This window comes from Cervus canadensis, chromosome 3 (genome assembly GCF_019320065.1).
Source record: "Cervus canadensis isolate Bull #8, Minnesota chromosome 3, ASM1932006v1, whole genome shotgun sequence".
NCBI classification, from domain to species: Eukaryota; Metazoa; Chordata; class Mammalia; order Artiodactyla; family Cervidae; genus Cervus; species Cervus canadensis.
Window position 1 is genome coordinate 62,942,781 of NC_057388.1, and position 26,879 is coordinate 62,969,659.

At 41.1% G+C, this 26,879-nt stretch overlaps 1 protein-coding gene across 3 annotated transcripts in view; it reads right to left on the minus strand.

The window, feature by feature from the left end:
- Positions 1-26,879, minus strand: part of CHN2 (chimerin 2) — a 332,030-nt gene that overhangs the window by 17,852 nt on the left and 287,299 nt on the right. For all 3 annotated transcript variants that reach the window (XM_043463301.1, XM_043463302.1, XM_043463303.1), the window contains exons 7-9: positions 22,834-22,911; positions 4,671-4,755; positions 25-198 (exon numbers count right to left, since the gene is read on the minus strand). In XM_043463301.1, the coding sequence (XP_043319236.1) occupies positions 25-198; positions 4,671-4,755; positions 22,834-22,911 (337 nt within the window). The remainder of the gene's footprint in view (positions 1-24; positions 199-4,670; positions 4,756-22,833; positions 22,912-26,879) is intronic.

Genomic DNA, 26,879 nt, shown 5'->3' on the forward strand with positions numbered 1-26,879 from the left:
AATAAGGAGTTTTTTTTCCCAAACCTCTTGCTTCAATTTCCCGAATGCAGATGTCTACCACCATGGGTCTCTGTGTGTTGTGAGCCTTCACAAGTGTCGTGAGGTCACAGCAGTACACCTTCTTGATCCTCTTGAGATCAGGTTGGCAGTCGTTGGGAACGTGCTTGGAACACTGCTTGTGTACGTTCAATCCACAGTCTGTAAAAAGAGAAGCCACATTAGTCTTGCCTGGCCATTTTGTAAAAGTTCAACACAAATTATATGTTACCAAAAATTAAAAAAGGAAAACACCCCCAGGGCTTGCTGTATCTCTCTGGAACATCCATGCCACTTAGAAGTGATGCTGTCCACAAGATGAGCATGAAATCTCTCTGTGCTCATGAAACTAAAATAATTCCATTTTTCTCAATAAGCCTTCTCTTATTGAGAAGAAAGGAGACATCTCACAGAGACAGTTTTGGCAATTAGGTTGTTTGTATGTTTTTTTCCCTTCTGGGACTGGAACCTTTGGGACCGTTTGAGGGCTTTTGGGTTTAGATTCCCAGAGCAAATCATGTCCCATAAAGGGCACCTAGGACTTCTGCTAGGGTGTTTCCCTTGACTTTGTGACACTCCTTTTGTGGAAGACATGATTACCCTGTCTGTAGGAATCTCTCATCTTTGGTCTGAGACCCCCATGACCACTGACATACTCTTCTGCTTTCTTGGAGAACTGCCCATACTTTCCACTCCTGTCTTCTTTGCTGGGCAGTTTGAGTAGGCCATTTTCCTTTCTACTTGCCTTGACACCTGTGAGTGGAAATATTGTCTAACTGGACACTGGAGGGAGGACTCAAGAGTTTACAATTTAGAACAATGCCATGTAATGTGATGATGAGAATAATTATTTATAAAGATCCAAAGCTGAAGAGGTGCTTTTAGTTCAATGCACATATTAAAAGCCTTATTAGCAGTTGGTATCCACTGATGGGATTTCTCTAACAATAACAAGGCACAGTCTACATTCTGGAAAATAAAAATTTAATGCCAAAAATGTTCAAAGTTGATTTGCTGTCTATTCAAAATACCTTCTAATATTGTTTTCATAGGTGTGAAAGTGAAAGTAAAGTCGCTTAGTCATGTCTGACTCTTTGTGACCCCATGGACTGTAGCCCACCAGGCTCCTCAGTCCATGGAATTTTCCAGGCAAGAGTACTGGAGTGGGTTGCCATTTCCTTCTCCAGGGGATCTTCCCAACTCAGGGATCGAACCCGGGTCTCCCTCACTGCACGCAGACGCTTCACTATCTGAGCCGCCAGGTAGGTTTCATAGGTGTAAAGCATAATAATAAAATATTTTTTAGATTTTATATACATATTATAAACACATGATAATGAATATTATAATGTCGCTGTTTTTAAAAAAGCACTTAACCACACCAAGGATTTGAGAGGATATAATCATCATCAATAAATGATTTTTGTCTTTATTTGCTTTTCATGTCATGTTTTACTGGGTGAGTTCTCTCTGCCTACCCCTTTCTAAAAACAAAACCACTTCTAATTATCTTAGCTTTATCAACATGAGAAATTTAACAAAGCTCAAGTAAATGTCAATAACATTTGATCTACTGAATATAAATATTGGTGAACTGAACTAAATAGAATTGGCTGGTTTTCTTGTTTGAATAATGATAGCATCTACTCCTAGGGTTATCATGAGGATCAAATAAGTTAATATGTGTAAAGTCTGAAGTGTGGGGAGTGCTACGTGAGAGTCGACTAGAAGAAACAGCAAATATGGTGATAGAAAATACAAGGATGCCTGCCTAGCCACTTTTAAGTGATTTCATTAGTCATTTTTACTAACTGTGAATTCTTACAAATTTCATTTAAAACATTTTTTTTAATTATGGTAAAATATACATAAAGTTCACCATTTTAACCATTTAAGTATACAGTTCAGTGGCATTAAGTACCTTCACCCTATGTACAAACATCACTATCTCCAAACCTTTTTTATCTTTCAAAACAGAAACTCTGTACCCATGAAACAATAACTCCAGGGGCCTTCTTCCTCACGAGCCTGTCAACCATATTTTTCCTTCTGCATCTATCAATCTGACTACTCTAGATATCTCATATAAGTGGAATCATACAGTATTTGTCCTTTTGTGACTGCCTCATTTCACTTAGTACAATGTCCTGAAGGTTCATTCACATTGTAGCTCATGACAGAATTTCCTGAAGAACATTGCATTTAAGGCTGAATACTAGTACACTATACATATGTACCACATTTTGTCTATCTGTTCATCCACTGATGGGTACTTGGGTTGTTTCAACCTTTTGGCTATCATGAACAATGTTGTTATCAATGTAGGTGTACAAATATTTGTTCAGTCCTTTCAGTTCTTTGGGGTATATACCCATAAGCGGAACTGCTGGATTATATGATAATTCTATTTTTAATTTCTTTATAAACTTCGTTTTAAGGTCTGAAATGACAGTGTTTTTGTGTAGAGTTAAAATACTGACATTTTATTAAAATGAAGATGTTTTATAACAAATACAGACATACTCAGTCTTTGCAAACTAATACAATTCTATATGCTATAAAGTCTAGTTAATTTTTAAAACATTTGAAATATGTAAAATATTGAGAGGTAATGATGGATCTACCAAACATTTAATGGTCAGTTTTCAGTTTTCCTGCTGCTCAGAGGAAGTATGAGGTTAAGCCGTGGTCATTGGAGAATAGTAACATAGCCTTAGAATATGTTTTATTTAGAAAAAAAAATCCAAACCATCTTATCCCAGAGAAAGTTGCTGTTCACAGCTAATCTGAATCCCAGAGTTTTGTTCTCATAATATTGACTTTGGACCAATTTCCTGCTGAAATTGGATAATACAAGCAATTAGGGATATTTTTGGTGGGTATAATCTAAACAGGTTGAATTAATGAGCACTGAGTAAAGCAGATATTTGAACACTTTGCTCAGTGGTTGAGCTGTAAGACACTTTGTAACTCCTGATGACTAAGCTTTTCATGGTAATCGGGGTCTCTGGAACACTTCTGGAGAGTCTGTCTCCAAACTTATGTTTCCTGCTTGCCTCGTAGATCTGGGATGGGGGCAGGTAGAGTAACCGACCTACATGAGCACTCCTGGACCCATCGAGGTACCATCACCAGTGACGGCTGCATCTGTGTAGAAGCTGAAATAGACCTTTTCAGGCAGAGGAAGGATTTAAAGTCCCATGATCTTGTGAACTAAAATGGGCAGCATGGGGAAGTAGATCATCTTTTTTTATTTTTAAAATTTTTATAGAAGTATAGCTGATTTATAATGTGTTAGTTTCAGGTATATAGCAAAGTGATTCAGATATTTTTTCCAGATTTATATATATATATATATTTTTTTTTTTTTTCCAGATTCTTTTCACATAGAGGTGAATACTGAGTGGGGTTCCCTGTGCTATATAGCAGGTCCTTGTTTATTTTATATATAGAAACGTGTATATGTTGCTCCCAAAGTCCTGCTTTATCCCTCTCTGCTCCCACCTCTCGCCTCTGGTAACCATAAGTTTGTTTTCTGTGTCTGTGAGTCTGTTTCTGTTTTGTAAATAAGTTCAAGTGTGGGAAACAGATCATCTTAATGTCGTGTCTTTAGCTTATTTTACTTTAAATGCTTCACACACATTGTTTCTTTAAAATCATACTCTACCAAGAAACAAATCAGTTAAGCTGTCAGTGGAAACCCAATCAATATATCACAGGAGGCTGTTCTTGCTCCTAGCCAGAACTGTTTGCCAGAAAAAGCCTGGCGTGATGAATTAGGAAGCCCGGTTACACATTAATTTGGCAACTCTTTTCTGTGTTGTTAGATATATCTTAATAAGATGTGTTGTGTGCGCTTAGCAATGGGTGTATGCGCCCAGTTCTAGGTGGAAAAACACCTAGGGTTTCAAAGTACTTTGAAAATATGTGATATGCAATCAACGTGTGTATTTTCACTGCTAATTTGATGGCAGAAAAATACTGGACCAGGGCTCTGGAGTCAAATCAAAGTTCCACCACTTACTATGTGGCCAAGGGCAATGAACAATTATCAATAAGGCTCAGTTACTTCATCTATTTAATGGGGAGAATAATTGCATCTCCCCCAAGGTCTGGGGCTAAAGTCCATGGGGTTGCAAAGAGTTGGACACGACTGAACGACTGATCATGCACAGTTTGTTGGTACGGCTAAATGATATGATGAATAGAAAATGTTAGCTCAGTGCTTGGTATGGGGTAATTGTTCACTTATATTATTATTTTTATGCCCTGCTTTTTGTAGTAAAGCAAGGATGGGAAAGCACTGTGACTTTTCTACCTATGCAATTCCATTGGAATCAGTTTCTTTTTCTTTTAAGGACAACTACCTATTTTGGGTGGCAGGTAGATGTCTAAGAAAATAGACTCGTTTGGATTTTTTTTTCTTTTCTTGCATAAATGTGAGATATTCCTTCTCATTCTAGCAAACACCTAGAACAGTTTCTCCATTAAGCACAGAGATGCCTTGAGTCTTCCAGAAAGCTAGACTTTTGAGCGAACCTGGGCCTATTTCCCAGCTCTGAAAAGATGTCCTCCATGTAACCATGATGACACTTTATGTAAATGGAAAAGGAGAAAAGAAGTTCCATGCCTACCTGAGCACCGGACCCCCTGGGCAATGAGCCCCCACATGAAGTTGGCACAATATTCACACCAGTGCGGGCCTCGGAACGTGTGGACCTGTGAGCCAAAACGAAGAAAAGTGTCAGAAAATTCAGTCACTCAGAGGCAGGTGGCCTTGGACATGAATGACACCATGAAACAAATGCCTGGGTGGGAGGAAGCATCCCTCGCTGGGCTTTTCCTTTCCAGTGACGTTGAGTTGCAAACAGACCTGGGGAAAACAGAGATGCATTTTGATTTCTGAAAATTCTCCACTGAGCCTCATGCCCCAAGCTAGAGCCAAAAAGGAATGTGGAAAAATGGTAAAATTACAGGGCCATGCCATCAGCTAAGGAACGAGACACTCGCTACCCCTAAAAAGCACTACATGGACAAACTGAATTTAGCCTGAGCCGGTCGCTATAACCTGCATTTAGCTCAGCAAGTTCTAGAAGGCAGAACTCAATTACTGTGGCCTTTTGACCAAAGTTGTCCTATCTAGTGAAGTAGGAAATGGCAACCTACTCCAGTATTCTTGCCTGGAAAATTCCATGGACAGAGGAATCTGGCAGGCTACAGTCCAGTCCAGAGGGTTGCAAAGAGTCAGAAGTGACTTAGCACTCATGCATGCATAGGATAATTACAAGGTTCGAAGGCTTTAAGTCACTTCCAGAAGATGGATGGATGGCATCACTGACTCAATGGACGTGAGTTTGAGCAAACTCCGGGAGTTAGTGAAGGACAGGGAAGAATAGTGTGCTGCAGTTCATGGGGTCACAAAGAGTCAGACACAACATAGCGACTGAACAACAACAAGAAAAGGCTTTAAAAAAAGGTAGAGGAGACTTCCCTGGTGGTTCAGTGGTTATGATTCTGTGTTTGCAATGCAAGGGGCATAGGTTCGATCCCTGGTCAGGGAACTATGATCTCGCATGCCACATGGTGTGGCTAGAGCAAAACAAAACAAAGGAGGGAGTTGACTCTGAAAATGAAGGCCACCCCGTGTAGCCTCTGAGTGTGTAACTTGAAAGTTCCTTCTGATTGGCCAGAGTGCCAATCTCGCTGGATGGTGCCCAACTCAGTTGTTAAATATTTTGAAAAAATCATGAAGTAAAGATGGTCTTATTTCTAATTATTTACATACAACCTCCTGTGACAGGACTATGTATTAAGTCATGATTTAAAACAAAAGCAGAACAAAACAAAAATATATGTTCTCTGGCACCAGTAAGCATCAAGAAACAGAGTCAGGGGATGCCTTGAAAGCAAATGCAGTTGTGGTTGAGCCAGAAACCATCAGAGGTAGTCTATCTGGGGGCACACATATCAATGTGAAGAGGTTTGGAATTTTTACAAAATTAAAATATCATGAGACTGTATGGTTTCTATAAGGACTTTCAAAGTTTTCAACTTCCATTAACAAATACAAGACATGCAGACAATATTATTTTTTTTTTTAGAGACTGGGAGGCCTGAACAGGCCTATATAGTCAAGATGACAACTACAGCCACAATTTGTGAAGATGCTCATCAGAGCTCTACTTCAGAAAAAAATAGCATCACTTGGAGATCTTCATTTATTTACATATGCTAGTAATTGGGTGTATCTAAAGTGACAAACAAAACAGACTTGGTTCCCTCCTAATGGCACTTACAGATTTGTCAGGGGAGAGAAAGTGATCAATTAGCCAGTCAAAAAGAGAAACTTCTGACCATGGTTTTATGCAATGAAACTATGTTATAATAGTCTTTTGGTATTGCAGTTTATCACATGCAAACTGCCCCTCATTATACTATTTCTGCTTTGAAACATGATAGGGGAAAAGAAAAACCTCTCAGAATTGTTTTGACTAAAATGGAGAATCGTGCTGCAAGGAAATGACACCAAGATATGACAAAGCAACCCTTGTTGGAATGCAGAGACTCTATCTGAGGGAGCGCCTGCATTCTCTCGGAGCCAAAATACATGATTCATCGAGAGGCCCACTCATGTGAAACGTGGTTCTGAAAGAATTCCTTAGGAAAGTGTCCTACTGAAAGCTGAACAGTTTACAAATTAAGCAATCAAAGGCTTCTTAGTATTTTAGTAGAGATGCTCTAAAGCACCAGTCCTTTTTGGTACCAGGGACCAGTTTCATGGAAGACAATTTTTCCACAGACTCACAGGGGACGGTTCCAGGAAGATTCAAGTGCATTACATTTATTGTGCACTTTATTTCTATTATAATTATGTCAGCTTCACCTCAGATCATCAGGCATTAGATCCCGGAGGTGAGGGACTCCTGCTGGCTAATTAAGGCAACAAAGTTGATTGCTCATACACTGTTGAAGTTGCAAGGTTGATAAAATACTATGTAAAATAATATATCTCAAAAAGAAAGAAAAGAAAAAAAAAGGCATGGAAAAGATTATAAAAGAAAAAATGAGGCTGCTACTAGAGAGATTTAGGAAAGGCCCCCATGTTATCCAAGACAGTCAGGAAGTCCTCTTTTGAAAGGGTGACCTCAAATTGCTTGAAGGAAGAGAAGAAACCAGTTTGATGGGGGCTTTGAAGGGAGCATTTCAGGCAGAAGGAATCTATGGAGGCCCTACTGGAACAAAAAAGCTTGGTGTGACTGAAGAATTAGAAGGTCAGGGTGGCCAGAACACCAGGGTGAAGGGGATAGGAACTGGGATGAGGTTGAAAGTAGGACAGCACCTTGAAGGCTTTATGAACGAGTGTGGATTTGGTTGTGATCAAGTACAACAGGTTCTTGGAGGACTTCAAGTAGGAAGATGATTTTTTAAAAAAAGATGTTCTGACCTCTGTGTTGAAAATGGAAGGGAGAGTATTAATAGTAGAAACGATTCAGCGACTAGGTAGTAGTTTTCAGTTGAGAAACGATAGAGGCCATGACCAGGATGTTGGAGGTAGAGATGGGAAGTGAATGGGTTTGAGATCTATTTTGAAGTTAGAATTTAAAGGACTTGATTGTAGAATAAACATGGGTCTTTGAAGGAGAGGGAAATCAAGATTGACTCCTACATTCTCGTTTTAGAAAGCAGGCAGATAGTGATGGCACCTGCTGAGATATGGAAGACATTCTTTTGCGAGAAATTCAAGAATTCAGTTTTGAGCAGTGAAAGGTTAAATGCTGCTGAGATTCCAAGTGATAGAATTAAGCAGGAATTTGCAGCGAATTCAATAGCTCACAGGAGGAGGAACTGGAGGTCTGCATTTGACCATCCTTGACAAATATATGGTATGTGTGAATGGGGAAAATAAAACCTCTTAGAGATAGTAGAAAATGAAGAAAATAGAGCCAATTCCAAGCCCTCGGTGCCCCAGCATTTGGAGAGAACCAAGAGAGTAAAGTGGTTCAGAAGTCAAGAGGTGAAGCGTGTTTTAGGGAAGGAGTGGTCAATTCCAGGCGGAATGCAGGAAAGAGGTCCAATTAATTGAGGGCTCAACTGTGACTCAGACACATGGAAGTCACTGGCAACTATGACAAAAGAAGTCTCTGGATCACTGAGGGCAGAAGTCATTCTTGAGGGAACTGCGACAATAAGTGGGAGGCGTGGAAGGAGAGAAATGTAGAGGCAAATTCATCATGAAGTTTGGCTGTGATGTCCAGCAGAGCAAGAAGAGAGCTCCAGGGAGGTAAGGAATGGGCCCTGGGAGGACTTTTTAAAAATAAAAGACGGGAGACATTCAGTTCAGTTCAGTTCAGTTGCTCAGTTGTGTCCAACTCTTTGCAACCCCATGGACTGCAGCACACTGGGCTTCCCTGTCCATCACCAACTCCTGGAGCTTACTCAAACTCATGTCCATTCAGTCAGTGATGCCATCCAACCATCTCATCCTCTGTTGTCCCTTTTGCCTTCCGCCTTCAATCTTTCCCATCATCAGGGTCTTTTCAAAAGAGTCAGTCCTTTGCCTCAGGTGGCCAAAGTATTTGAGTTTCAGCTTCAGCATCAGTCCTTCCAGTGAATATTCAGGACTGATTTTCTTTAGGATGGACTGGTTGGATCTCCTTGCAGTCCAAGGGACTCTCAAGAGTCTTCTCCAACACCACATTTCAAAAGCATCAATTCTTTAGCACTCAGCTTTCTTTATAGTCCAACTCTCACATTCATACATGACCACTGGAAAAACCATAGCTTTGACTAGATGGACCTTTGTTGGCAAAATAATGTCTCTGCTTTTTAATATGCTGTCTAGGTTGGTCATAACTTTTCTTCCAAGGAGCAAGCATCTTTTAATTTTATGGCTGCAGTCACCATCTGTAGTGATTTTGGAGCCCCCCAAAATAAAGTTTCTCACTGTTTCTATTGTTCCCATCTATTTGCCATGAAGTGATGGAATCAGATGCAATGATCTTAATTTTCTGACTGTGGAGTTTTAAGCCATCTTTTTCACTCTCCTCTTTCACTTTCATCAAGAGGCTCTTTAGTTCTTCTTGACTTTCTGCCATAAGAGTGGTGTCATCTGCATATCTGAGGCTTTTGATATTTCTCCCAGCAATCTTGATTCCAACTTGTGCTTCATCCAGTCCAGCATTTCTCATGATGTACTCTGCATATAAGTTAAATAAGCAGGGTGACAAATATATAGCCTTGACATACTCCTTTCCCAATTTGGAACCAGTCTCTTCCATGTCTAGTTCTAACTGTCGCTTCTTGACTTGCATACAGATCTTTCAGGAGGCAGGTGACGTGGTCTGGTATTCCCAACTCTTTGAAAATTTTCCACAGTTTGTTGTGATCCACACAGTCAAAGGCTTTGGCATAGTCAATAAAGCAGAAGTAGATGTTTTTCTGGAACTCTCTTGCTTTTCTGATGATACAGTAGATGCTGGCAGTTTGATCTCTGGTTCCTCTGCCTTTTCTAAATCCAGCTTGAACATCTGGAAGTTCACAGTTTACATACTGTTGAAGCCTGGCTTGGAGAATTTTGAACATTACTTTTGCTAGCGTGTGAGATGAGTACAATCGTGTGGTAGTTTGAGCATTCTTTGGCATTGCCTTTGTTTGGGATTGGAATGAAAACTGACCTTTTCCAGTCCTGTAGCCACTGCTGAGTTTTCCAAATTTGCTGGCATATTGGGTGAAGCACTTTCACAGCATCATCTTTTAGGATTTGAAATAGCTCAACTGGTATTCCATCATCTCCATTAGTATTGATGCTTCTAAGGCCCACTTGACTTTGGGAGACATTTGGATATATTGTCAATGAGATTGATATGATAGGTAGAAGAGAATGGAGATTCAGAAAGGAAAGAAGCAAAAGAGTGATGATCCTGAAAGGCTGAGAGATGATAGGATTAAGGGCATATATAAAAGCAACATTCAAAAAGAGAAACAGTTGAGATCTTTCCAGAATTCCTAAGAGACACAAAATCTTCAGGTTAAAAAAAGCTGAGTCTCAAACATGATGAATAAAAAGTAATTTAGACCTATACAGATGAGAGTGGAAGTACAGAACACTAAATAGACAAGCAAAATCCTCAAAAACAGGTTACCTGTGAAAGGACAGTAATCAGGTTGAAAACAGAATTCTCCTCAGCAAAAAGAGAAAAGTAAATTACAGAGTCATTTCATCAAAGTCCTCAGAGAAAATTATCGTCAACCTAACTTCTATATACAGCCAATTACCATTCAAAAGCAAGGGTGAAATAAAGATATTTTCAGACAAATGCCAAGAGTTTCCACTCACAGATCCTCACTCGAGATATACCTAGGGGTTATATTATTCTGTAAGAAGCATATTGAACCTAGTGGGAAAGGACAGGATTCAAGAAGCCACAGCAAGCAAGAAAACTGGGAAACATGGGCCAATATAATCAAGCCTGTCTATAAAAACAATAACAAGATGACTAATTTCAGAGGACTTAAAAACAGGTTGAAAAAAATGACATGGAAGATTCAAACAGTAAAAGAAACAAAAAAGGTTATTGTAGAATATAATGAAATAGAATGAAAAATTTTCAAAAGGATTAAAAAAACTAAAAGGTGATTTTTTTTTTAAGTTTTACAAAATAGGCAAACCTTAGGGAATTGATCAAGATAAAAGGCACAAACAATAAAGGAAAGGACATAATTGCCGCTGCTGTAATGATGTAGAACAAAACCTTGAGAACTTTCTACCCACAAAATTAAAAGTTATGTGAAATGGATAATTTATTAGAGAATATAAATTATCAAAAATGACTCAAAATAATATAAAAAACCTAAATTCACTTATACCTATTAAATAATTTAATAGCCATTGATTCCAAATAATCTTGTTAGATTTAACCAACTTTTAAAAAGCAATTTCTAGCCAATACAAACTATTACAGAGGAAAAAAAAAGTTCAACAGTTCACTTAATGAAGCTAATATAATCTTGATTAAAAAACCATACAAGAATGATACATAAAAGTAAAATCATACATCTATTCAATTATGAATATAAATGTAAAAATCCTTTAAAAATCCTACTGAATGTAGCATTATGTTTAAATGTCATGACCAAGGGGAGGGTTTATTTCAGGGATTTAAGGTAGTTGACGTATTATTAGAATTCATAAGAATAACAAGAGAGAGAAAGCAAAAAATCATTTTAAAAATTAGAATATCAGCAGTTAACAAAATTCAATACCTGTTCATAGTAATAGCACTTAGCATACTAGGAAATGAGGCAACTTTTCTAAAAATGGTTGATTAAAGATGTCTATGATATGCACATGACAAACATCACATTTAAAGATAAAAAATCAGAATAGTTTCCTTAAAAGTCAGCAGAAAGATAAGGCTGCCTACTATAAAAGCTTCTCTTGGGCATTATCCTGCTGAGTTTTAGCCAGCATACTAAAACAACACAAAGAAATACACCATATGTAATTGGAAGAAAGAACAAGGCTATCAAGTTTACTTAATATAAGAGCAATGACAAGAAATCAGTATATATCAGCAGTTACTCATTTTGTTAAACCATAAAAATTAAAGATTCCATTCACAGCATCAGGAATAATCTAAAATAATTATAAAATAATTAATAACATAAGTAAGGAGATATTCTATATTCATGTATGACAATGCTCAATACTGTAAATATATCAATTAATTTCCAAATGAAGCTTTAAATCCAATGCAGTTTCAACAAAGTCTTCATAATGCTTTCCCCCAAATTGACAAGATGACCCTACAACCTACATGGAAGAATAGAACAGAAAGAGATAGCCATGATAATTTTGAATAGGTAAAAGAATGTAAGAAAATATATTCAACTATATTTCAAGACTTCTATAGTTAAAAAAAAGTAAAGCACCAGGCAGCATCATGCAGTATAAACAAACCAGTGGAACAGAGAGGAAATGACAGAAAACAAATTTCGCATATATGGAGACTTGGCATTTCTCAGAAATGGCATTACACATTAGTAGCGGAAGGATGTCAGAGAGAGGAATTATTTCCCAGTTCATCCACCTATCCACCCATTCATTATTCACTCATGTATTTGATACTTAACTGCTGATTGCCTACTTTGAAACGGTACTTTACTAGTCCTCGGAAATACAAAGTAAAAATAGATCAGAGGAACAGAGACTTTCCTGCACCCAAGAATTTCACCTACAAGAATAATCAGGCAACACAAATAAGTATCTTGTGGTAGTATACTGTGTGAGAGTAATAAAGTCTTCCTGAGAAGGCTGGGGAAAATGATATTTGAATTGGATTTTGAAGGATGGATAGGAGTTCACTAGATTGGACTGATGGGACACTGATGATGTTGACTGGGGAGGCAGATAACTTGGGGAGAACATTCCAAGAAAAGGAAACAGCACAACTAAAGGCCAATGAAGGTGAGTTTGACTTTTTAAAGGCATTCTTTTCTTGTAGGTCATATAAGAAAAAAAAAAAGGGAGTGAAAAATTCTTATCTGGAACACCTCCCATAGTTGAAGAAATCACACGGGAAATAACTACACACCTTAGGGTAAAAATAAAAATGCAATATTTAGGAATTGGGAGAGTAGCTATTATATAGTGTTTACTATCCATTGACAAGATGGAAACTAGTTGACTGAATGCTTCAGGAAGTCCAGGACATGCTAATCATAGATTTTCTGAAAGTTTTGCTATATTTAAAAAATAATTATTCAACAACATCCTTTCTCATCAATGATGTATCCCCACTGCCTTCCATCCCATTTCTTCAGTCAAACAAATGCAGGCAGGCACTTCTGAATGGCAAATAGCTCTATTTATTGTCCCCACCAATACACATTCCCCAGAAATCGGCAAAATGGTGACAGAAAGGAATGTAAAGTTAGTTAAACATTATTTTAGGCCCACTGCCTAATTTCCTCTTTGTGATGGGCTGTTGTTTATTTCCATGGCGGATAGATTGTTTGGATTTCTTTTGGGTTCACAAGGACAATCTCTAGACAGTAGGCTATATGTAAATGCTGAGGGTACGCTCTCTGGACTCCTCTAATTTGGGATTGAATTATGATTTTTATTCTCCCATTGAAATGCCCCATATCTTGAAAAGTCAGTGATCAGCTTTTTCCATTCTCTGAATGATATTGATTTTCAAGAATATCTTTTCAGAAAAAAAGAATATTTTGCAAACTTTAGGGCAGTAACTAAAATACCCTAGACAGGAAGAAAATACCCCAGACAGGAAGAATGTCTGTCCAAGACTATTATACTAGGCCTGGTCTGCCTGGAATTAAAAAACCACACCAAACAGTAAAAGATGATATTATAGGAGATAAGGTCTGTTTGACAAATATCCCAGGAATAGCCACCCAGTAAAAACAAGAGCAAGGAGAGTTGTCAAGAAAAATCTCAGGCGTTTAGTGAGTATCCCCCGACTTGGCTCTTTCTCAATGAGCAGGATGTTATTTGTCTCATATCTGCTGAATCTGGAAAACAGTATTCCCTGGTGATTTCATAACAAGTCTGTTTTGATGGGTCAGTGTAGACACCGCCCAAGTGTATAACCAGCTCAGCCCAGTTCTAGACCGTAAGAAACGAAAGTGCTCTTCATGATGTGCTACAGTTGAGAAATTTTGCTTTTCCTTATCAGTACACATCAGGGTCTCTCAACCTTGGCTCTACTGACATTTGGGGCTGGTAAGTCTTCATGCGCTCTCGGGCGGTCAACAGCATCCTCGGCCTTTACCTAACAGATACCAGTAGCAACCCCTCAGTTGGACCAAACACAGATGCCTCCAGATAGTGCGACATATGCTCTGGGGACAAAGTAACCCTGATAGAGAGTTGTGGGTACAGACTAAAACCATATCACCTCAGTTTGTCATTTTTATTACTTATATTATGACTTTATTCTTACACTTTTATTTGAAAAGGACTCATGGATCAAAGGCAGTTTTTTCTTAACTGCTTTACATGCATAGAAGAGGGGGCTGGGAGACTAAAGTCACTTCTGGCTACAAGTCTCTGGACCCGGGGCTCTTCTAGTTGAGCTTTTGCCCTAGAGTTCCCTGGGGCTGGAGGACAGACAGCTTGTCCATGGTCGCCCAGATGGTCAGCAGCACTTGCCTCCCACTCTCGGCCAAGGGTTTTTCCTATAATCGACTGCATTTCCCATCATCATGTGACACTGAACTTGTATGAGAAATTAGGTGAAACTTTGGACTTTTCCCTCTTGCACTATCAGATGAAATACTGGCCTTGAAGTGAACCTTTTCAGATGCAGGAAAATAGCCAAGGGGAATCACTGGGGCTGTGACCGAAGACTCTGGGTTTTCCTGCAAGGCCAGCTGAGCAGATGTGGGAGGGCAGCTGGGTTTCTCTAGCACTGAGCCCCCAGATACATCCATTCAGCAGCTGTTCTAATACATTTAAAATAGGATTTTCATTTCTAAAACATTGATTGTTGCCACAAAACTTTGGGGGAGTCTCCCCATTGATATGGTAAGAGATCCTTGTGCCTGCTGACTTCCTCTCAGGTTGATGAAGGCATCTGCACCCACAGCCTTTGACACTTTTCTGTTCAAAGCCTACCAGGTCCCCCATTGTCGATTGCAAGTTTTTTTCAGCCTTGGCACTACTGACATTGGGGCCAATAACGCTTTGTGGTGGGGACTGTCCTGGCCCTTGTAGGATGTTTAGCAGCATCTTTGGCCTCTGCTAGACTCCAGTCACGAGAATGAGAAATGTCTCCAGACACTGCCAGATGTGCCCTGGGAGCACCACTGCCTTGTTTGAGAACCACCTAGCAAAGGAAGAGCTCACATTCCTATGTCATCACTATCTTTCTCATGCCTGGTAGTGCCTGGCACATACTTGGCCCTCAGTCTGTATTTGCTGAATTTAAAAAAAAGTGTCTAAATAGTTACCTCTTCTTAGAACGTTTAGTCATTTAGAATAGTCCCTTTGAATGATATGTTCTTGGCATAAAACAAACTCAATATAAAATTAATAACAACCAAGCATTTTATATGGGCCAGACTTGTTAATAAATAATTTAAAATAGTAGAACATCTTGGCCAAGCCACTTCCCTGGTGTGAGGCCTAAGCAAGGAGTCTCTGTTGGGTTTGCTGTCAAAGACTATTTTCTTTGCAGCAGGCTCTGCTGGTTTATAAAGGATTTACAATGACAGTATCCCAATATTTACATAAAATCATGTCAAGGAGGTACAAGATAAGGTTTAAGTTAGACTCTGCCAGTCAGAGAGAGCGCTCACCTATGTGAGAACCTTGTCCAAAAGCTTTTTCCTCAACTTGGCCAAAATCCCATGAATGAAATTCCACTGGGAAAAGGCATTATGCTGCTGGTCTCAAAAGAACTATTTAAAACATGACTACTGGCACTTTCCCGGTGGTCCAGTGGTTAAGACTTCACCTTCCAATGCAAGGGGTGTAGGTTCAATACCACATGCCTCATAGCCAAAAATCCAAAACATAAATCAGAAGTAATACTGTAACAAAAATTCAATAAAGACTTTAAAGTAAAATATATACTTAAAAAAATAAAAACAGATCACTAGATTAAATAAGCTGTCATTTTCAAGAACAAGCCCTTTTAAAGCTAAGCATCTACTACCTGTAAAGTAATAGTAAATCTTGGTGAATCACAGAAGAAAGGGTTTCTATGCAACCTACCAGGTTGGTTTGACAGGTGCTATTTCAAATGAATCATAATGCGTAGCCTATTTGTAGAATGCAAAGCCTGGCGATGAACTGGGGAAGGAGAAGCTAAGATCTAGAAACTAGGGCTTGTAGGTCTCAACAGGGTGGTTCCATGAAGTGACTCGGCAGACAGGAACAGGAGGCAGGAAAGAACTAATCCAGGGGTAAAGGGTGGAGAGTTTGCCAGACACAAACCTCATTTACTTCGCAGGTTCGCTGAAGGCTAGTCCTATTAATAGCTCCAACACGGCACAACAGCAATGGGTATATTTCATAAAAGATGGAACCAAAAGTATAGGTGACAAGGCTAACTTGTGCTGCAGAGCACCTAGGCTGTCAGATAATGATATTAAATAATAACATCGAGGCTCAGGACAGCTTCATGACTTCCTTCAAGCAGAACCCAACGGAAGCAGTTGGACTTTGTTACGAAACTGGAAGTGGAATTCTTCAAAACAAGGAGGAAAGGATTACAGCTGACATCTCCAGCCCTCTACCTGGAAGGATTCCTTTCTTTCACATATAACCTGGATACCACCCATCCTCCAGACATCCTATAGCCCCATTCATGTATTTACATGGGGGTGGGGGGTTTGACCTCCATGGGCAAAGTTACCTGAGCAAAGCAGACACTTGGTCCAAATCAGGCTAGTCTGATTCTTTATGGAAATTTAGAATTGGGATTTTGTGGTTGGTCTTTGTAATATACAAACCAGAGAGTTATCATCAGCCATACTGTGCAGACCATATAGACTAAGATGTTTTTGTGCAGGGAGAGAATAATGAAGCTGATATCCAGAGAGTAGAAAGCAATGAAGGGATGGGAAGGGAGAAGGAAAGAAAGGAAGGAAGAGAGGGGAGGAAGGGGCAGAGAAACTGAGCCCAGGTATACCCCCAGTTCCTGCTTCCTCGTTGCCTAGTTCTAAACAGTCCCTGGGGGCTCCATGAGACTTGCCTCTTTCACTAAAGATGGTATCCAGGGGTTCTAAAAATTATAACGGCCAGACAATTGTAGGAAGTAGGTTGAAAGTAAAAGTTGCTCAGTCATGTCCGACTCTTTGCGACCCCATGGACTACACAGTCCATGGAATTCTCCAGGCCAGAATACTGGAGTGGGTAGCCTTTCCCTTCTCCAGGGGATCTTTCCAGCCCAGGAATCAAACCGGGCTCTCCTGCATTGCAGGCGGATTTTTTACCAGCTGAGCCACAAGGGAAGTCCAAGAATACTGGAGTGGGTAGCTTATCCCTTCTCCAGCGGATCTTCCTGACCCAGAAATCGAACTAGGGTCTCCTGCATTGCAGGTGAATTCTTTACCAACTGAGCTATCAGGGAAGCCCTAGGAAGTAGATTAAAATGATGCAGCTTCATAGCCCTCTTGGAGCAGAAGCCATATTTTCTTCATAAAGTCTAGTATCTCCAAGCCTACTCATTAAGCCTCATGTTGAGTTCCTTGTTTTATATTCAAGGTGATGAAGCTTGCCTTCCATTTGAATTGTTCCCTCCAGACTTGCTTCTGCCAAAACAGCCTTTCCTGATTATAAAACAAAAGAAACAAAACTCACAACTTTTTCTGAAGCCATTGTCTGCCTGTGACAAAGTGCAGGTGCAAAATCCAACTGCCTTGTTCCCTAGGCACACAGAAGCGGGACAAGGACAGTCGATGGGCCCCTGCACACCCGTGAGAACACAGGGCAGGCAAAATACTGGGGAGAGAGGGCTGGCACATTTTATGAAGTCAGCAAGGATGAGGAAAAGAGGGGCTTGCATGTGGGAAGCAAAAGTGGCTAGTTCCAAAGCAAATGGTCACTCCACTGATGAAAATGTGGAAACTGAGGACAGAGATAGAAACCATCAAGGAGCCACAAAACCCAGACAGGGAGGTGGTGATGCTGCCACATCCTAGACGGGTGTCCCAGCCCTGGCACCAGGACACACTCTCAGCCTCCTGACCTCGTCCTGGCGCCCAGGGTCTTAGGAGTGGGAGGCGAGTTTAAAAGGCGTGTGCTGCTTGAGCACGCATATATGCAGTGTACCAGGGGAATAGGATGCTGCTCATGCAGCCTCGTCTGTGGAGTGTGGGGACAGAAAAGGGTAAGGCGGGCAACTGTTTAACTTAAATCCAGACAAGGCCATTTTTGAGAGGCTGGGACAGGAAGCTGGGACAGCAAGAATAAACCTGGGCACATGGGCAAGATCCTGGGAGGCTGGCACAGCCAGATCCTCTGACCACATGGGGAATGAGAGCTGGCCTGACATGCCTGGATCTGGCCTCCGTCTCCCCGGCACAGGTGGTGACCCTGGCTTGGACCGCTGCCCACTACCAGAAAGGACTGGAGCACAACTAACGTGAGCCCTGAATGAAAGCAAACTCTGGAGCGGGAAGTGAGGAAGGAAAGTGCAAGCTTCGGTGAACAGGGTGGGGAGATGCCTGCTACACATGCTCTCCACATATTCACTGACAGTCCATTCTGGGCCAGGCCCTGATCAAGACACTGGGGTTTCTGCAGAAAGTAAAACAGACAAAATCTCTGTCTCCACCCCTTTCTCCCTACCCAGAAAGGTGTTTCTCTCTGATAAGGGGAAAATGCATCAATACATGTGTACTATGTCAGCTGGTGTTCAGTGATAGGGATGAAAGTAAAGTTGGCAGAGGGCTAGGAAGGGATGGACAGGGGACAGAAGGGAATGAAGGGCAGATGGGCAGGCAGGACTGGGGGAGGGGTGGGGAACACAGGTGAGGTTGGGGTGAGGTGGTCTGCTCTCCAATGTTTAGAACTTTTTGGACCTCTGCTGTCCATCCATATTCCATATAGGGAGAAAAGATGTCCCTCAAGTGGCCTAGGTAGAGAGAGCTTTCAGAAGAAGGAGTGAGTGACGTACACACACATGCAGCCTTGGGAGGCTGAGAGCATGAGCCAGCTGGGTGGAAAAAGGGCCCGTGGGTCAGCATTCTGTGACCATCCAACCCACCCCAGCTGACTCTCCAGATGTGCAGTGAGCACCTCTGTCTCCTGGATCCTCTCTTTCCTGCACCCGGTTTGCCCCTGGCTCATTTCTGACTCCCAAGCTCTGATTCATGTCTTTGCACTGTCTGGAATGCTCTTTCAGTTTTTAATTACATCTTGTTGACCAGGGAAGAATAAAGAGATGGTAAAAAAAAAAGTAAGAGGGGCAAGAAGAAGTGAAGGTAGAAAATAAGAAATACAGAGCTAGCTACACACCAAAATGCAAGGAAGATGAGAGACACAAAAAGATGAACAATAAAATAATAATAGAAGGCAAGTTTACTGGGTACCAATGACCTTCAGTGATTTACACATATTCATTTTAATTAATTAATTTATTTTAATTGGAGGCTAATTACTTTACAATATTGTGGTGGTTTTTGCCATACATTGACATGAATCACCCATGGGTGCACATGTGTCCCCATCCTGAACACCCCTCCCAGTTTCCTTCCCATCCCATCCCATCGCTCAGGGTTGTCCCAGTGCACCAGCTTTGAGTGCCTTGTTTCATGCATCTTAAACCTTACGGCACTCCCATTTTACAGATGAGGAAACGGAAGCTCAGAGAATTAAGCTCCTTGCCAAGGAGCATGTTGTGGCCAGTGGCACCAAGCTGGCCACAGCTACCTCATTATTGCTCTAAGTGCGGAAAGAAAGACAGTTATCCAGACTGATGGGGTTGAGGGGTTCTTGAAGGTTTCAGAGCTCAGCCACAAGGTGTTCTTAGGGCAGACCCTCTAAAACAGAGCTATTCTACCTACTAGAGAGTGCCTCTTTCAGTCCAGTAGATAAATAGAGATGCAGATATAAAACATGTTAAATAACAGAATGCTTTCTCTGTTTATCAGACAGCTTTCATTGTAGAGAGGAGCCTATTAATTTCACCATTCCTCCAACAAATACTCTTAGTTTCTAATATGTATAAGTAATCCTGAGAATTTGACATTTAAACCAGCAACAAGTGCATTTGTATACATGTTGAAAAGTATGTAATTATTGCATGAAATGAGGAGCAACTTTAATTTGCTTCCAAAAGCTTTTGTTTCCAGAGCAGAATTTCAGTTTTTCCCAGACACACTTTGCTTGGAAATCAAGGGCAGTAGATATGCCCTCAGGAGCGCTGATGGGAGCCTTCTCAAAGAAGGGAGTGGGAGGGGTTCCATCCTCAACCAAGTCAGGAGTTTCTAGCTATTGCTGTTTTTAAAAATTTTTATTATTGAGACTTCCCTGTGGTACAGTGGTTAAGACTCCTTGCTCCCAATGCAGGGGGGGATGGGTTCAATCCCTGGTCGGGGAACTAAGATGCTACATGGCAAGGCCAAAATACAAAAAAATTGCAATTATTGCATTATTTTTTAAAATGTGAAGTACAGTTGAGTTACAAAGATGTCTTAGTTTCAGGTGTATGGCAAAGTGATTCTTTTCATTATAGGTTATCTATTCATTGCTTGTGATGAAGCTCCTGGGGAGAGGGAGGAAAGGGCCTTTCATTCAGGCAATAGTCCTGATGGGAGCAAAAAAAATCTTGCTCTGAAGTGAGGCATCAAGATCTGCTGGCAGATTCAAGTCTCTGGTAGGAGGCCTCTCAATGAGAAGGCAGACAGGGCCTAGCAAAGCTGATTTGTTGATAAGCATGAGAATGTGAATACTTGTTCTTTTTAAACATTTACTCTATTCCAGACACATAATATCCTCAAATAATAACCCAACTTACAAATCAAGACAGTTTCAGAACAAAGCCTATTAGAAATGAATATAAATAAAAACTTACTGCAAAATTAATATAAAACAGATTCCAGGCAGATGTCAGGGGCCTTTGATAAGCACTTTCTTTCTTTGGTTAGGTCATGTTACTAAAACCTTACTGCTCTATTTATAGCAGGAACCTACTTTTAGAATGTTCTTCTAAAGACCATGCAGAGTTCCCACTTAAGGTGGGGGATGAGGAGAGGGCTGAATGAGGAAGGGGCCAGGAGTGACAGAGGGGGCCCACCCCTCCTGCCCCAGCCGCTCATTCTTAAGGACAGTGGCACGAGCAGTACCATTGAAAGCCACAATCATCTGACACGGCACTCAAGGGTCTGCTATGTCTCAGAGATGTCTATTTAAAACACGAAGAGAAACGGTCCTGTCTGGCTTGCATTCCCCTCTGACAACTCATCCGTCTCTGCTTTCTTTTCTCTCAATAGCAGTAAGTTAGAAAAGATATTGTCAATACAGACAGACTTTTTAAACAAACATTTAAAAAGTTGTTAGTGTTCTTCAGTAATCATTAACATAGATCATGTTAGCAACAGAACTACTTGAGAAGATAAGGTTCAACTATCCTTTTGGTTTAAATGTTTTTATGTCTCATGCAGAGATCTAAGATGAAAAAAAGGCTGAAATTAATTTTGAAGTACCAATCTACTAAATATACTTGTGTGTTCTTCGCACAAACTCAGACACAGTATCTATAGAGGGAAGCTATTCCATGCAAACATATATTGCAATAGAGCAAAAGTCCAGCTAGATATTAAAGCCAAAAGAATCAGAATTTTCAAGAGGGAGAAAAAAAAAAAATGGCAAGTCCAAGATCCCTCCTCCCATTCATGGTAGTGCAAATACAGGAGGCAAAGGATCAGGAATTTCTGCCAGAAGTCAGAAAAATACTTTCTTAAAATTAAAAAAAAAATTTAATTAGGGTAAAGATAGAAAAGAAGAAAAAGAAAAAAACATAAATTAGACCTGTCACTATTCAGTGATGCCCCAAATTAGAATTGTCACTACTCAGTGGTGGGAGAAATAACAAGAGCCTTGGCATGGATTAAGGACCTATCTAATGCAATTCTTCACTCTCATGCTAAATACAGAGGGCTGGATAACTCCATGCCTCAGTTCAATTATAGCATGCAAATGTCTGAGCTCCTTGCTTTCTAAAAACAGAAGCAGGGCAAACAGACCAAATGAACACAAATGTATATTTAATAGACACAATCTGTCTGCATGAAGGATAGGAAAGCAACAGAGTGAACTAGGTTTTCCTGGTCACTTCTGACAAATGGTTCTCCAGTTCCAAAAGTTTCTTGGGCTACTGACCCTAAAGGAAAAAGAATTTTAAAAAAGAATACAATTTACATTTAGCTGCTCCTGTCTCTTCTTCCTAGATCCTTCATCTCCATTCTCTCCAACTTCCACACTGTCAGCCCCTGTGCTGGTGTAAAACCTCTAACTCTGTCCTGTCTCTCCTGCACTTAAGGGCATCTCAAACCAGGCAATTTGGCATCAGAACCTCCTCCCAGCCTTTCTTGGAAAACACATCAGGGCAAAGGAAACAGGCCATAATTTTCTGACGGCAGGCCGTTTCTCCAAGTGCTAGTCTGAAATGAAGATAGTGGTATTTCCAGTTTATAAATACACGTGGGAAAATCCACTTAACCCCCCGCCAGCTCTTCGTATCTTTTTGTTTGGTCTGGTGAGCAAGACCAAGGCTGGGACCAGAAGGAGCTTGGCAAGGCTGCCAGGGCACCCCCTGCACCTCGAGCACAAACAAAAGCTATTGGATGGTATCTCCCGTCATCATTTGCTTTCACAGCTGTCTACACATAAACCCAAAGAGTTAGCATCCCTGAAAACAAAAGACAAAACACAAAATGTGAAACGGGCAACTGTTTCCACTTGCTCACAGATAACAATATTCTTTACTGCTACTCCAAGTGGAAAAGTACCGCTTGATATTCACCAGATGACCTCTAAATGCCAAAGACTGGGCATGCTCTGTTTTTCTTTCACTGGACATGGGAATGTGGAGAGGAAATGGGCCGAATTCATTAGAACTCAGTTAACATACCTAGAGGTGTTTCTGAGCATTAGCATCAAGCTTTCTGAAACCTCCTGTTTGATTTGATTCAGAGCAAGCAACTCAATGTGGAAAGCAGAAAATCTGCCATCTCGTGACTTTACCAAAGCCCAGACAGAAACCATGGCCTGAGCTCTGCACCTGCCCTTTTATAACAGAAGAAAGGATGCAGAGGTTCGCTTACCTTAAAGTTGTGTGTCTTCTCATAGTTGAAGTGGTTGTCATTGTGTGTGAGGGCGGCCCTTCGAACCAGGGAGGAGATCTGTGGACAGGCAAAGAGTTTGAGAGGGGGCCAGAGAAAGGCTCCTTTGACTCCCACCTTCACCCCCAAGGCCACGGCCAGGAGCTCCTGGCGTTTTCTGCCTGGCTTAGGCTTCCGAACGACAGCACACTTCTTCTCATTCTCCAGCCACAGTTCCTCGGAGAACATAGCGACCAGACCCCAGATCTTTCTGGTTTCCTCTGCGGAGTCTGGGCAGTGCAGCGCCGTCAGATTTTTTGAACCGCGGCTAATGTTAGGCAGCAGATTCGAGGCAGCTGCGTTCTGTCTGCAGAGGCCTGGGGCATGTGACCTGGAAGGGCCAGTTTGAGTGATGGAGAGGGCTCTGCATCTGAATAAGGACAGGCCTGTTTTGTTCTGTGTTATTTCTTAAGGCCGACGTGTGCCTGGAACAATAGCACACATTCATGAGCGCAGCACCCCCCAGAAGCTGTATCCAGTTAGCCCCTGAGGAATCAATGGAGGAGGCAGGGGCTGGCAGCTTTATTCCTCCTGCCACAGCGCATTGCAAAGGAGAGACCTCAAATACTCGCTCGCATATTTCACACACACACACACACACACACACACACACACCCCAATCAACCAACTCTGATCTTCAAAGCCTGAGGCTGTATCCAATTATTCTGGGGCTCTGAACCCCATTCTGGGCTGAATTCCAGCAGATTAAACCTTTAAACCCCAATGACTGTTTAATCATATAGGGGATAAAGCCTACATCTCTTAAAAAAAAAAATATGCCCCAGCACTTGAAAGCTTAATTTTTATTCTCATGCTTACATTAAATTAGAACAGTCTGACCACTGAATGGGGCATACAAGAACTGTATATAGCATTTCAGCTCTGGGATCTATAGTTACAAGTTTAAAATAATAGGATTTCTTGCCCCAGGATACCCCCATCGTCCCCCCAACCTACCGCAAACAACCCCTCCCGTATAAAGAAGACAGTATTCCTTAACTAAAACTAAAACATCATAGTTTTTTTTTTTTCTTTCATATAAAACATTTTCAATGTTAACTCTGTTAGCATCCAAGCTAATGCTCTCCTGGCTCTTAAAAGCATCATCTGTTTGATGGTCTCTCTCGGGACCCTGGTTTTTTGGTTCCAGGTCTCTGCATTAATAGAAGTGAGGAAATCATTATCTCTTAATGAGTACTCCTAATCTGTTGGCAAAGTTTAATGCAGCTAATGCCAGACAATAAAATCAATGCTTTTGGAACTGGAAAGCAAGAACGTGGATGGCTGGACCATGATGCAGATGGGACTGTCCATGAATTTCATCTCCTCCTCTATGTGGCCCCACATCCCAGCCCTTCCAAGCAGCCATGGGGAGAGTAACAAAACATCAATCTTTTCCTTGTGTAATTCTTTATTCCTGGCAATTAAATTGCAACTTGGTTCAGATGTCCTGCCTCTCATTTCACCTCCTTTTAACTTCTGATAATAATAATCAATTTTTATATTGGGCTTTTGAACACATCAACTTGTTAAGCCATTCAAGGTTCAGAATGTGTTAAGTGCACTGACTCATTTAATCTGCAGCTCATAATTTGCAGCTCTGTATGCAAAATAAGATTTCTGCTCTCATTTTGTGGATGAGGAGATTAAGAGATATTTCAGGGACATGCAACTAGTTTAGGCAGCAGAGCCAGGACGAGAACCCAAAACACCTGCACCCAGCACGTGTGTTCTGAAGCCCATACCCTAGCACCTAGGTAGGCAGTGCAGCGCTGCATCGTCCACTGAGTCTTGCCAAATGCTTTATCTGAAATATTGGTCAAGTCTGCACCCTCCTTACCATTCTTGTCCCACAGTAACGCAGAGCCTAGATCTCTCTCCAGTCTACACAGCTACCCAACAGTCTTCTTAGTCCACTCCACCTTTGCTCAGAAATGTCAGTGAATCCCCCCGGCTTGACTGCATCCTTGTCTTGTGGGTTTTACATGAGCTCATCTCAACCTATCCATCTTATCTATTTCCATATACTCTCCACCACAAATCCTACAAAACTTCTCTGACATACTCAACTTTCTATCTTGGTAGCTTGCTCTGTCTTTTAGCATTTTCTAGCACCATTTCTATGTTTACATATCCACCAACCTTTACATTCTAACTCAAATACCTCCCTCTCCAAAAAGACTTCTCCAAACTCCCCACTGGAGGCAAACACTGCTTTGGAATCCGTAGTTTTTTTCTCACATTTTTCTTATTGCACTTAATCACTTTCTATCTTAGAGTGACTTATAACAGGTCTTATAGTCTTCCATATTGAGAATCTGCTGTGATACGTTTTATGTCTGGTTCACATTTTTTTCCTCCTACACGAGTGTCTAATAAGATTCCTTTGGTAGGCGTTAAATAAGCTGTCAGAAAGCACCTATACATGTAGGAAACCAGAATAGAGGAAGGTGTGCAAAAGTGGCTGCATGGAGGGGCTCTTGCCCCATCCATCACCAAGCTTTAGCTTCCAAGGGTGTAAACCCCCAGGGGTCTGCCCTCCTGATGGTCTCCACCAGATTCCTTAGCCCTCCTTCCTGTTGCCCAATCTTAGAGGACATCTGCCACACACAGGGGTTGAGTGAAGGTCTGGCATGCCTTTAACAGTCTTCTAGTCCTTAGCCTAAAGGCAAAAAGCCAGAGAGGAAGAATAAGGGTCCCTTCTCTAAACTTCCCAGCTAGCAAATCAAGACAGAGCTTTTGACAGCAAGTCATTCTGTGTGAGCACATATTCTGTGATCGAATTATATTAATTATATGGAGATATGGCTTTAGAATCTGAATAAAATAACTCTTTAAATGGAAAGTGGGCAAAAGGGGTCTCCTTTACCTTTGGGTGTGTGAATGGTTGAATACAAGCTTTAACATTTTTCTCATGTCTGTGCTTTTACTTTTAACAAGTACTTTTTATTTCTATTTGTGGCAGGGATTTCTTTTTCAGATATTTGTTCAATAGAATTTACCCAAACACAAGACACATTCAGGCATGTAAGCAGACACTGTTCATGTAAGATGCATCTCTATAGGGAACTGTTAAGGTTGGCATTTGAGCAAACATTATTCTGAGAAGTGTGGATGACCCCAGGTCACCCTCATATTAAAGGAAAAATGCTTACAAAAATCACTTGGTAAAAACTTCCCTCTTAAACAACCCCACTACACAGAATTCTTATCCAAGCTCCTCCAGGACCGCGGCTGGGTCTCTTCTATATCCCTACAAAGTCTAACACATGTTCTCTAATACACAGAGACAGGCTGGCCATCTTTTTCTGACAAAAATTTCTGTCTGACCTGTTTTCATTTATATGTTCATAAGAGAAAGTGCATGTCCCTACAATCTCTGTTTACATCAGGGATTGTCCAGGCTTTTCTGGTGGTCAAGACACCGCACTTGTGATGCAGGGGGCGCAGGTTCAATCCCTGGTTGGGGAACTAAGATCACCCCCTCCCAGAATGCTGTTAAATCAGGGATTGTCAACCTTGGAACCACTGACATTTGGGGTTGGATAATTCTTTGTTGTGGGGGCTGTCCTGTGCCTTTACAATGTTTAGCAGCATCCCTGGCACTACCCACTAGACACCAGTCACACCTCCCGATTGTGATGTCACAAATCTCTCCAGACTGCCACATTCCTCCTCTGAGGAGAAACTGCCCCCAGTTGAGAATACAGGGGTTAGATTAATAACAAACATTTACAGCATACTTTCTCTGTGTCAGGTATTTAATATGCTAAGCACTTTGCATGCGTGCATGCTCAGTTGCTCAGTCATGTCTGACTCTTTGTAATCTCATGGACTGTAGCCCGCCCGGCTCCTCTGTCCATGGGATTCTCCAGGCAAGAATACTGGAGTGGATTGCATTTTGTTCCTCCAGGGGATCTTCCTGACCCAGGGATTGAAGCCACATCTCTGGCATTGGCAGGCAGATTCTTTTACCACCGAGCCACCTG